Genomic DNA, 13,345 nt, shown 5'->3' with positions numbered 1-13,345 from the left:
AGGTTACCAGTATCTAGTAACCATGTCCTGGTCTGTCCCCTTTTAAAGGTTACCAGTATCTAGTAGCTAGTAACCATGTCCTGATCTGTCCCCTTTTAAAGGTTACCAGTATCTAGTAGCCATGTCCTGGTCTGTCCCCTTTTAAAGGTTACCAGTATCTAGTAACCATGTCCTGGTCTGTCCCCTTTTAAAGGTTACCAGTATCTAGTAGCCATGTCCTGGTCTGTACCCTTTTAAAGGTTACCAGTATCTAGTAGCCATGTCCTGGTCTGTCCCCTTTTAAAGGTTACCAGTATCTAGTAACCATGTCCTGGTCTGTCCCCTTTTAAAGGTTACCAGTATCTAGTAACCATGTCCTGGTCTGTCCCCTTTTAAAGGTTACCAGTATCTAGTAACCATGTCCTGGTCTGTCCCATTTTAAAGGTTACCAGTATCTAGTAGCCATGTCCTGGTCTGTCCCCTTTTAAAGGGTACCAGTATCTAGTAGCCATGTCCTGGTCTGTCCCCTTTTAAAGGTTACCAGTATCTAGTAGCCATGTCCTGGTCTGTCCCCTTTTAAAGGTTACCAGTATCTAGTAGCTAGTAACCATGTCCTGGTCTGTCCCCTTTTAAAGGTTACCAGTATCTAGTAGCTAGTAACCATGTCCTGGTCTGTCCCCTTTTAAAGGTTACCAGTATCTAGTAGCCATGTCCTGGTCTGTCCCCTTTTAAAGGTTACCAGTATCTAGTAACCATGTCCTGGTCTGCCCCCTTTTAAAGGTAACCAGTATCTAGTATCTAGTAACCAAGTCCTGGTCTGTTCCCTTTTAAAGGTTACCAGTATCTAGTAACCATGTCCTGGTCTGTCCACTTTTAAAGGTTACCAGTATCTAGTAGCTAGTAACCATGTCCTGGTCTGTCCCCTTTTAAAGGTTACCAGTATCTAGTAACCATGTCCTGGTCTGTCCCCTTTTAAAGGTTACCAGTTTCTAGTAACCATGTCCTGGTCTGTCCCCTTTTAAAGGTTACCAGTATCTAGTAACCATGTCCTGGTCTGTCCCCTTTTAAAGGTTACCAGTATCTAGTAGCTAGTAGCCATGTCCTGGTCTGTCCCCTTTTAAAGGTTACCAGTATCTAGTAACCATGTCCTGGTCTGTCCCCTTTTAAATGTTACCAGTATCTAGTGGCCATGTCCTGGTGTAGCCTAGTGTTTAGAGCGTTGGACTAGTAACCATGTCCTGGTGTAGCCTAGTGTTTAGAGCGTTGGACTAGTAACCATGTCCTGGTGTAGCCTAGTGGTTAGAGCGTTGGACTAGTAACCATGTCCTAGTGTAGCCTAGTGGTTAGAGCGTTGGACTAGTAACCATGTCCTAGTGTTGCCTAGTGGGTAGAGCGTTGGACTAGTAACCATGTCCTGGTGTAGCCTAGTGGTTAGAGCGTTGGACTAGTAACCATGTTCTAGTGTAGCCTAGTGGTTAGAGCGTTGGACTAGTAACCATGTCCTAGTGTAGCCTAGTGGTTAGAGCGTTGGACTAGTAACCATGTCCTGGTGTAGCCTAGTGGTTAGAGCGTTGGACTAGTAACCATGTCCTGGTGTAGCCTAGTTGTTAGAGCGTTGGACTAGTAACCATGTCCGGTTGTAGCCTAGTGGTTAGAGCGTTGGACTAGTAACCATGTCCTGGTGTAGCCTAGTGGTTAGAGCGTTGGACTAGTAACCATGTCCTGGTGTAGCCTAGTGTTTAGAGCGTTGGACTAGTAACCATGTCCTGGTGTAGCCTAGTGGTTAGAGCGTTGGATTAGTAACAATATCCTGGTGTAGCCTAGTGGTTAGAGCGTTGGACTAGTAGCCATGTCCTGGTGTAGCCTAGTGGTTAGAGCGTTGGACTAGTAGCCATGTGCTGGTGTAGCCTAGTTGTTAGAGCGTTGGACTAGTAACCATGTGCTGGTGTAGCCTAGTGGTTAGAGCGTTGGACTAGTAACCATGTCCTGGTGTAGCCTAGTGGTTAGAGCGTTTGACTAGTAGCCATGTCCTGGTGTAGCCTAGTGGTTAGAGCGTTGGACTAGTAACCATGTCCTAGTGTAGCCTAGTGGTTAGAGCGTTGGACTAGTAACCATGTCCTAGTGTAGCCTAGTGGTTAGAGCGTTGGACTAGTAACCATGTCCTAGTGTAGACTAGTGGTTAGAGCGTTGGACTAGTAACCATGTCCTAGTGTAGCCTAGTGGTTAGAGCGTTGGACTAGTAACCATGTCCTAGTGTAGCCTAGTGGTTAGAGCGTTGGACTAGTAACCATGTCCTGGTGTAGCCTAGTGGTTAGAGCGTTGGACTAGTAACCATGTCCTGGTGTAGCCTAGTGGTTAGAGCGTTGGACTAGTAGCTATGTCCTGGTGTAGCCTAGTGGTTAGAGCGTTGGACTAGTAACCATGTCCTGTTGTAGCCTAGTGGTTAGAGCGTTGGACAAGTAACCATGTCCTGGTGTAGCCTAGTGGTTAGAGCGTTGGACTAGTAACTAGAAGTTTGCAAGATCGAATTCCAGAGCTGACAAGGTAAAAATGTGTCGTTCTTCCTCTGAACAAGGCAGTTAACCCACTGTTCCTAGGCCAGTTTTCCCACTGTTCCTAGGCCAGTTAACCCACTGTTCCTAGGCCAGTTAACCCACTGTTCCTAGGCCAGTTAACCCACTGTTCCTAGGCCAGTTTACCCACTGTTCCTAGGCCAGTTAACCCACTTTTCCTAGGCCAGTTAACCCACTGTTCCTAGGCCAGTTAACCCACTGTTCCTAGGCTGTCATTGTAAATAAGAATTTGTTCTTAACTGAATTGCCTAGTTAAATAAAGGTAAAATTAAAAAAAGGTGTCACAACACCAGCTCGAAGTCCGTAACAAAAAGGGAGACAACGTGTGAATAAATAATAACAAAAATATATTTATTGACTGAAGTAACATAAATACAATTAACAATGGTGTAATCAGCAGTGTAAGTGAGTGGCTGCGTGAATAAATGTGATAATGAGGGGTGCTGAAAGGTGCCAAAGCAAGCAAACAAAACAGAAATAAAAATACCACAACCAAACTCTATCACTGTGTCTGCATGGAGAGAGTCCCCTCAATGAATGGGGAAGAGGTGTATTTATCCTGGGACACACCCAGGCCCAGGTGTGTCCCATGTTGCTGACGACCCTCCCAGCCCCGCCCACTGACATCCTAATATGGAAAACAAGAGCAAAGAGAAAGAATATGGCAGACAGAGTGGGACGGGTGTCACAAAGGGTCCCAGAATCTAGTAGCTAGTAGCCATGTCCTGGTCTGTCCCCTTTTAAAGGGTACCAGAATCTAGTAGCTAGTAGCCATGTCCTGGTCTGTCCCCTTTTAAAGGGTATCAGAATCTAGTAGCTAGTAGCCATGTCCTGGTCTGTCCCCTTTTAAAGGGTACCAGAATCTAGTAGCTAGTAGCAATGTCCTGGTCTGTCCCCTTTTAAAGGGTATCAGAATCTAGTAGCTAGTAGCCATGTCCTGGTCTGTCCCCTTTTAAAGGGTCCCAGAATCTAGTAGCTAGTAGCCATGTCCTGGTCTGTCCCCTTTTAAAGGGTACCAGAATCTAGTAGCTAGTAGCCATGTCCTGGTCAGAGGTGAGATGTCTGATGAGTGGAAGATGAACATTTTTAGATTGTTGTGGTTCATGTTGGACAAGTAAAATCAGTCAAGTAAACGCTCTGTTAGAAGTTAAGTCTTCACATAACCCTATGACATTCTGTTTGCTTCTATCCCTCACATAACGCCTCTACGTTTTCCACACCACACTCCCTCTCTCCCAGGAGACAGTTCCAAGAGGAACGCTGGTATAACACTACTGACTAATGCTGTGTACATGTAATGGCAGCACTGATGTTGCAGTAATAAGATAACTGTGAAGTTTCTCGCCTCTCTTCTCACGTCTAGTTCTTTGTCCCAAATGGCACTGTATTTCCTAGTGCCCTATGGGCCCTGGTCAAGCAGACTACAGTATATAGGAAATGTGGGGGACATTTGACCTATGTAACGGCTGCACTGATACGGCACTAGATAACTGTAATGTTGTCCTCACCTCTCACTAGTTAACTGTAATGTTGTCCTCACCTCTCACTAGTTAACTGTAATGTTGTCCTCATCTCTCACTAGTTAACTGTAATGTTGTCCTCATCTCTCACTAGTTTAACTGTAATGTTGTCCTCATCTCTCACTAGTTAACTGTAATGTTGTCCTCACCTCTCACTAGTTAACTGTAATGTTGTCCTCATCTCTCACTAGTTAACTGTAATGTTGTTGTCATCTCTCACTAGTTAACTGTAATGTTGTCCTCATCTCTCACTAGTTAACTGTAATGTTGTCCTCACCTCTCACTAGTTAACTGTAATGTTGTCCTCATCTCTCACTAGTTAACTGTAATGTTGTTGTCATCTCTCACTAGTTAACTGTAATGTTGTGCTCATCTCTCACTAGTTAACTGTAATGCTGTCCTCATCTCTCACTAGTTAACTGTAATGTTGTTGTCATCTCTCACTAGTTAACTGTAATGTTGTCCTCATCTCTCACTAGTTAACTGTAATGTTGTCGTCTCTCACTAGTTAACTGTAATGTTGTCCTCATCTCTCATTAGTTAACTGTAATGTTGTCCTCACCTCTCACTAGTTAACTGTAATGTTGTCCTCATCTCTCACTAGTTAACTGTAATGTTGTCATCATCTCTCACTAGTTAACTGTAATGTTATCCTCATCTCTAACTAGTTAACTGTAATGTTGTTGTCATCTCTCACTAGTTAACTGTAATGTTGTCCTCATCTCTCACTAGTTAACTGTAATGTTGTCCTCATCTCTCACTAGTTAACTGTAATGTTGTCATCACCTCTCACTAGTTAACTGTAATGTTGTCCTCATCTCTCACTAGTTAACTGTAATGTTGTCCTCACCTCTCACTAGTTAACTGTAATGTTGTCCTCATCTCTCACTAGTTAACTGTAATGTTGTCATCATCTCTCACTAGTTAACTGTAATGTTATCCTCATCTCTAACTAGTTAACTGTAATGTTGTTGTCATCTCTCACTAGTTAACTGTAATGTTGTCCTCATCTCTCACTAGTTAACTGTAATGTTGTCCTCATCTCTCACTAGTTAACTGTAATGTTGTCCTCACCTCTCAATAGTTATCTGTAATGTTGTCCTCATCTCTCACTAGTTAACTGTAATGTTGTCCTCACCTCTCACTAGTGTTCTGTACTGTTGTCATCACCTTTCACTAGTTATCTGTAATGTTGTCCTCATCTCTCACTCTAATGTTGTAGTCGTCTCTCACTAGTTAACTGTACTGTTGTCCTCACCTCTCACTAGTTAACTGTAATGTTGTCCTCATCTCTAACTAGTTAACTGTACTGTTGTCCTCACCTCTCACTAGTGTTCTGTACTGTTGTCCTCACCACTCACTAGTTATCTGTAATGTTGTCCTCATCTCTCACTCTAATGTTGTTGTCATCTCTCACTAGTTAACTGTAATGTTGTCCTCATCTCTCACTAGTTAACTGTAATGTTGTCCTCATCTCTCACTAGTTATCTGTAATGTTGTCCTCATCTCTCACTAGTTAACAGTAATGTTGTCCTCATCTCTCACTAGTTAACTGTAATGTTGTCATCACCTCTCACTAGTTAACTGTAATGTTGTCATCACCTCTCACTAGTTAACTGTAATGTTGTTGTCATCTCTCACTAGTTAACTGTAATGTTGTCCTCATCTCTCACTAGTTAACTGTAATGTTGTCCTCACCTCTCACTAGTGTTCTGTACTGTTGTCATCACCTTTCACTAGTTATCTGTAATGTTGTCCTCATCTCTCACTCTAATGTTGTAGTCGTCTCTCACTAGTTAACTGTAATGTTGTCATCACCTCTCACTAGTTAACTGTAATGTTGTCCTCATCTCTCACTAGTTAACTGTAATGTTGTCCTCACCTCTCACTAGTTAACTGTAATGTTGTCCTCATCTCTCACTAGTTAACTGTAATGTTATCCTCATCTCTAACTAGTTAACTGTAATGTTGTTGTCATCTCTCACTAGTTAACTGTAATGTTGTCCTCATCTCTCACTAGTTAACTGTAATGTTGTCCTCATCTCTCACTAGTTAACTGTAATGTTGTCCTCACCTCTCAATAGTTATCTGTAATGTTGTCCTCATCTCTCACTAGTTAACTGTAATGTTGTCCTCACCTCTCACTAGTGTTCTGTACTGTTGTCATCACCTTTCACTAGTTATCTGTAATGTTGTCCTCATCTCTCACTCTAATGTTGTAGTCGTCTCTCACTAGTTAACTGTACTGTTGTCCTCACCTCTCACTAGTTAACTGTAATGTTGTCCTCATCTCTAACTAGTTAACTGTACTGTTGTCCTCACCTCTCACTAGTGTTCTGTACTGTTGTCCTCACCACTCACTAGTTATCTGTAATGTTGTCCTCATCTCTCACTCTAATGTTGTTGTCATCTCTCACTAGTTAACTGTAATGTTGTCCTCATCTCTCACTAGTTAACTGTAATGTTGTCCTCATCTCTCACTAGTTATCTGTAATGTTGTCCTCATCTCTCACTAGTTAACAGTAATGTTGTCCTCATCTCTCACTAGTTAACTGTAATGTTGTCATCACCTCTCACTAGTTAACTGTAATGTTGTCATCACCTCTCACTAGTTAACTGTAATGTTGTTGTCATCTCTCACTAGTTAACTGTAATGTTGTCCTCATCTCTCACTAGTTAACTGTAATGTTGTCCTCATCTCTCACTAGTTAACTGTAATGTTGTCCTCATCTCTCACTAGTTATCTGTAATGTTGTCCCCATCTCTCACTAGTTAACTGTAATGTTGTCCTCATCTCTCATTAGTTAACTGTAATGTTGTTGTCATCTCTCACTAGTTAACTGTAATGTTGTTGTCATCTCTCACTAGTTAACTGTAATGTTGTCCTCATCTCTCACTAGTTAACTGTAATGTTTTCCTCATCTCTCACTAGTTATCTGTAATGTTGTCCTCATCTCTCACTAGTTAACTGTAATGTTGTCCTCACCTCTCACTAGTTAACTGTACTGTTGTCCTCACCTCTCACTAGTGTTCTGTACTGTTGTCCTCACCTCTCACTAGTTATCTGTAATGTTGTCCTCATCTCTCACTCTAATGTTGTTGTCATCTCTCACTAGTTAACTGTAATGTTGTCCTCATCTCTCACTAGTTAACTGTAATGTTGTCCTCACCTCTCACTAGTGTTCTGTACTGTTGTCCTCACCTTTCACTAGTTATCTGTAATGTTGTCCTCATCTCTCACTCTAATGTTGTAGTCGTCTCTCACTAGTTAACTGTACTGTTGTCCTCACCTCTCACTAGTTATCTGTAATGTTGTCCTCATCTCTCACTCTAATGTTGTTGTCATCTCTCACTAGTTAACTGTAATGTTGTCCTCATCTCTCACTAGTTAACTGTAATGTTGTCCTCATCTCTCACTAGTTAACTGTAATGTTGTCCTCATCTCTCACTAGTTATCTGTAATGTTGTCCCCATCTCTCACTAGTTAACTGTAATGTTGTCCTCATCTCTCATTAGTTAACTGTAATGTTGTTGTCATCTCTCACTAGTTAACTGTAATGTTGTTGTCATCTCTCACTAGTTAACTGTAATGTTGTCCTCATCTCTCACTAGTTAACTGTAATGTTTTCCTCATCTCTCACTAGTTATCTGTAATGTTGTCCTCATCTCTCACTAGTTAACTGTAATGTTGTCCTCACCTCTCACTAGTTAACTGTACTGTTGTCCTCACCTCTCACTAGTGTTCTGTACTGTTGTCCTCACCTCTCACTAGTTATCTGTAATGTTGTCCTCATCTCTCACTCTAATGTTGTTGTCATCTCTCACTAGTTAACTGTAATGTTGTCCTCATCTCTCACTAGTTAACTGTAATGTTGTCCTCACCTCTCACTAGTGTTCTGTACTGTTGTCCTCACCTTTCACTAGTTATCTGTAATGTTGTCCTCATCTCTCACTCTAATGTTGTAGTCGTCTCTCACTAGTTAACTGTACTGTTGTCCTCACCTCTCACTAGTTATCTGTAATGTTGTCCTCATCTCTCACTCTAATGTTGTTGTCATCTCTCACTAGTTAACTGTAATGTTGTCCTCATCTCTCACTAGTTAACTGTAATGTTGTCATCTCTCACTTGTTAACTGTAATGTTGTCCTCACCTCTCACTAGTTAACTGTAATGTTGTCCTCATCTCTCACTAGTTAACTGTAATGTTGTCATCATCTCTCACTAGTTAACTGTAATGTTATCCTCATCTCTAACTAGTTAACTGTAATGTTGTTGTCATCTCTCACTAGTTAACTGTAATGTTGTCCTCATCTCTCACTAGTTAACTGTAATGTTGTCCTCATCTCTCACTAGTTAACTGTAATGTTGTCATCACCTCTCACTAGTTAACTGTAATGTTGTCCTCATCTCTCACTAGTTAACTGTAATGTTGTCCTCACCTCTCACTAGTTAACTGTAATGTTGTCCTCATCTCTCACTAGTTAACTGTAATGTTGTCATCATCTCTCACTAGTTAACTGTAATGTTATCCTCATCTCTAACTAGTTAACTGTAATGTTGTCCTCATCTCTCACTAGTTAACTGTAATGTTGTCCTCATATCTCACTAGTTAACTGTAATGTTGTCCTCACCTCTCACTAGTGTTCTGTACTGTTGTCATCACCTTTCACTAGTTATCTGCAATGTTGTCCTCATCTCTCACTCTAATGTTGTAGTCGTCTCTCACTAGTTAACTGTACTGTTGTCCTCACCTCTCACTAGTTAACTGTAATGTTGTCCTCATCTCTAACTAGTTAACTGTACTGTTGTCCTCACCTCTCACTAGTGTTCTGTACTGTTGTCCTCACCTCTCACTAGTTATCTGTAATGTTGTCCTCATCTCTCACTCTAATGTTGTTGTCATCTCTCACTAGTTAACTGTAATGTTGTCCTCATCTCTCACTAGTTAACTGTAATGTTGTCCTCATCTCTCACTAGTTATCTGTAATGTTGTCCTCATCTCTCACTAGTTAACTGTAATGTTGTCCTCATCTCTCACTAGTTAACTGTAATGTTGTCATCACCTCTCACTAGTTAACTGTAATGTTGTCATCACCTCTCACTAGTTAACTGTAATGTTGTTGTCATCTCTCACTAGTTAACTGTAATGTTGTCCTCATCTCTCACTAGTTAACTGTAATGTTGTCCTCATCTCTCACTAGTTAACTGTAATGTTGTCCTCATCTCTCACTAGTTATCTGTAATGTTGTCCTCATCTCTCACTAGTTAACTGTAATGTTGTCCTCATCTCTCATTAGTTAACTGTAATGTTGTTGTCATCTCTCACTAGTTAACTGTAATGTTGTTGTCATCTCTCACTAGTTAACTGTAATGTTGTCCTCATCTCTCACTAGTTAACTGTAATGTTTTCCTCATCTCTCACTAGTTATCTGTAATGTTGTCCTCATCTCTCACTAGTTAACTGTAATGTTGTCCTCACCTCTCACTAGTTAACTGTACTGTTGTCCTCACCTCTCACTAGTGTTCTGTACTGTTGTCCTCACCTCTCACTAGTTATCTGTAACGTTGTCCTCATCTCTCACTCTAATGTTGTCGTCATCTCTCACTAGTTAACTGTAATGTTGTCCTCATCTCTCACTAGTTAACTGTAATGTTGTCCTCATCTCTCACTAGTTAACTGTAATGTTGTCATCTCTCACTTGTTAACTGTAATGTTGTCCTCATCTCTCACTAGTTAACTGTACTGTTGTCCTCACCTCTCACTAGTTAACTGTACTGTTGTCCTCACCTCTCAATAGGTAACTATAATGTTGTTGTCGTCTCTCTAGATCTATCCAGGTGCAGTGGAGCTGATGCAGGTCATCGAGGAATTCATCCACATCGTTGGCCTGGGCATGAAGGACTTCCACAACGCCTATCTGATGACTGGGAACTTGGGTAAGAACCACAGACAGATCTATTCTCACAGCCCACAGGCCTGGGATGGGAGTCCCACACAACCCAGCCACCCAGCTGGGTGAAAGTAACAATCATCAAATGGATGTTCAACGATCAATCGTCCATGTGTGAATAAACAAAATGTTGCTGCTGCTGACTCCCCATGTCAATTCCCCCTCCATCCATCAGTAATCTGGGATAAATTATGCGTGGAGGGGAGGGGAGGGGAGGGGAGGGGAAGGAGGGAGGGGAGGAAGGAAGGAAGGAAGGAAGGAAGGAAGGAAGGAAGGAAGGAAGGAAGGAAGGAAGGAAGGAAGGAAGGAAGGAAGGAAGGAAGGAAGGAAGGAAGGAAGGAAGGAAGGAAGGAAGGAAGGAGGGAGGAAGGCTTAGCCTAACAAACAACCACTAATCAATATGGTTATTTAACACCTAGCTTGTGATTAACTCCTAAGAAAACACTCACATCCGATGTTCCAATATCAACCATGTCTTCAGTGGGTAGAAACCGTGGTCAGGGTGAGTCAACCATAGGATGAATCTCAAGTCTCTAGGTCCAGTATTCCAAAAGAACCCCCCTATCACAGTTTGAGGTACAGTATTCCAATAGAACCCTCCTAACACAGATCTAGGTCCAGTATTCCAATAGTACCTTCCTAACACAGATCTAGGTCCAGTATTCCAAAAGAACCCCCCTAACACAGATCTAGGTCCAGTATTCCAATAGAACCCTCCTAACACAGATCTAGGTCCAGTATTCCAATAGGACCCTCCTAACACAGATCTAGATCCAGTATTCCAATCGAACCCTCCTAACACAGATCTAGGTCCAGTATTCCAATAGAAACCGTGTGGATAGAACCCTCCTAACACAGATCTAGGTCCTGTATTCCAATAGAAACCTTGTGGATAGAACCCTCCTAACACAGATTGAGGTCCAGTATTCCAATAGAACCCTCCTAACACAGATCTAGTTCCAGTATTCCAATAGAAACCATGTGGATAGAACCCTCCTAACACAGATCTAGGTCCAGTATTCCAATAGAAACCGTGTTGATAGAACCCTCCTAATACAGATCTAGGTTCAGAATTCCAATAGAAACCGTGCTGATAGAACCCTCCTAACACAGATCTAGGTCCAGTATTCCAATAGAACCCTCCTAACACAGATCTAGGTTCAGTTTTCCAATAGAAACTGTGTGGATAGAACCCTCCTAACACAGATCTAGGTTCAGAATTCCAATGGAAACCGTGTTGATAGAACCCTCCTAACACAGATCTAGGTTCAGTATTCCAATAGAAACCGTGTGGATAGAACCCTCCTAACACAGATCTAGGTCCAGTATTCCAATAGAAACCGTGTGGATAGAACCCTCCTAACACAGATCTAGGTCCAGTATTCCAATAGAAACCGTGTGGATAGAACCCTCCTAACACAGATCTAGGTCCAGTATTCCAATAGAAACCGTGTGGATAGAACCCTCCTAACACAGATCTAGGTCCAGTATTCCAATAGAACCCTCCTAACACAGATCTAGGTCCAGTATTCCAATAGAAACCTTGTGGATAGAACCCTCCTAACACAGATCTAGGTCCAGTATTCCAATAGAAACCGTGTGGATAGAACCCTCCTAACACAGATCTAGGTCCAGTATTCCAATAGAAACCGTGTGGATAGAACCCTCCTAACACAGATCTAGGTCCAGTATTCCAATAGAAACCGTGTGGATAGAACCCTCCTAACACAGATCTAGGTCCAGTATTCCAATAGAAACCGTGTGGATAGAACCCTCCTAACACAGATCTAGGTCCTGTATTCCAATAGAAACAGTGTGGATTGTTCGGCTACACATAGCACTGTCAGATCTCAGAGGGAAGTTGGAATGGAGATTCTCAGCATATTTGGATGCTATTGGTTGTAATGGCATCCCAGGATATACACAAATGCACAATACAAAACATCTCCATTGGAGTTCCTCAGATACCTCTCGACATACCACACTCGATAAAACCTTGATGGGTTCTCATGTTTTAAATCGAGTCATCGTAAACACACAGCACTTCTGTCAACCAAAGCCAAGGTCACGTATAATTACACATACCTGTAGATCCTAATGATACTCAGGTTAGAAGGACTGTGTCCCAAATGGCAACCTATTCCCTACCCTATTCCTTACATACTGCATTACTTTTGACTAGAGCCCTATGAGCCCTGTTCAAAAGTAGTGCACTATTTAGAGAATAGGGTGCCATTTGGGACACATAATCTTGAAACGTGAAGAAAAAGTGGGCCCTAGAAAGTAAGGATGAATCATAACCTCACCAGAGACTCTTTGTGATGAGAGAAAATGGTCTCTTAATTATGGTTCCTCCTAAGTGCGTCTCAGATGACCTTGTACGTGTCCTGAGTGGCACCCTATTCCTTGTGTAGTGCACTACTTTTTTACCAGGGCCCATAGGGTATCCCATTGGGCTCTGGTCAAATGTAGTAACTTGTATAGAAAATAGGCTGCCATTTGGGACACAGACCTTATGTGGAAGAAGCATTTATACACACTGGAGCAAACCAAGCATTCCTTTAAAATCTCACCCACTTTTATGCTACTTTTATCTTAAATACGTCTTTCCCTGACAGAAACAGAAAGACATTTGTATCACAGAGTCTATCCCTGACATAAATACTTTCTCTTCACACAATGTTGTAAAAGCTGAAAGAACAAACTGTCTGTTACGTGAATAGACCGATGGATTTCACTTTCAGTGTCTTCTGGTTAAAATAAGTTGCTAATGGATACTGACGCAGATAGACAGAATGAACGGATGTATAGCCATCTCTGACTGTTGTTAACGTAGGAGATGTCAGAGATATTACAGTCATCTCCTTCACCCTGCTTCCAAGTGGAAGAAAACCAACAGTCGTTTTGATTTACATCTTCTGCCATACATTTTACCAGGACCACAAAGTACACAGAAAAGAGGAAACTAACTAACACCTCCTGACCACTGTCCTTGGTCCTGACCGCTGTCCTCGGGTCCTGACCGCTGTCCTCGGTCCTGACCACTGTCTTTGGTCCTGACCACTGTCCTTGATCCTGACCGCGGTCCTTGGTCCTGACCACTGTCCTTGGTCCTGACCACTGTCCTCGGTCCTGACCGCTGTCCTCGGTCCTGACCGCTGTCCTCGGTCCTGACCGCTGACACACCCACTGGGAACAGACGTCATTTACAATGTGACTAACACATACACACACAGACACACAGAGAGAGAGAGAGAGAGAGAGAGAGAGAGAGAGAGAGAGAGAGAGAGAGAGAGAGAGAGAGAGAGAGAGAGAGAGAGAC

General features: G+C 42.2%; 1 protein-coding gene across 1 annotated transcript in view; it reads left to right on the top strand.

Annotated features, from left to right (window-relative positions):
* LOC139381577 (adhesion G protein-coupled receptor B3) overlaps positions 1–13,345 on the top strand; it is a 352,141-nt gene that overhangs the window by 196,763 nt on the left and 142,033 nt on the right. The window contains exon 12 of the mRNA XM_071125220.1: positions 9,901–10,009. Coding sequence (XP_070981321.1) covers positions 9,901–10,009 — 109 coding nt within the window. The remainder of the gene's footprint in view (positions 1–9,900; positions 10,010–13,345) is intronic.

Source organism: Oncorhynchus clarkii, chromosome 23, assembly GCF_045791955.1.
Source record: "Oncorhynchus clarkii lewisi isolate Uvic-CL-2024 chromosome 23, UVic_Ocla_1.0, whole genome shotgun sequence".
NCBI classification, from domain to species: Eukaryota; Metazoa; Chordata; class Actinopteri; order Salmoniformes; family Salmonidae; genus Oncorhynchus; species Oncorhynchus clarkii.
This window is presented reverse-complemented; position numbering and strand designations above follow the sequence as displayed.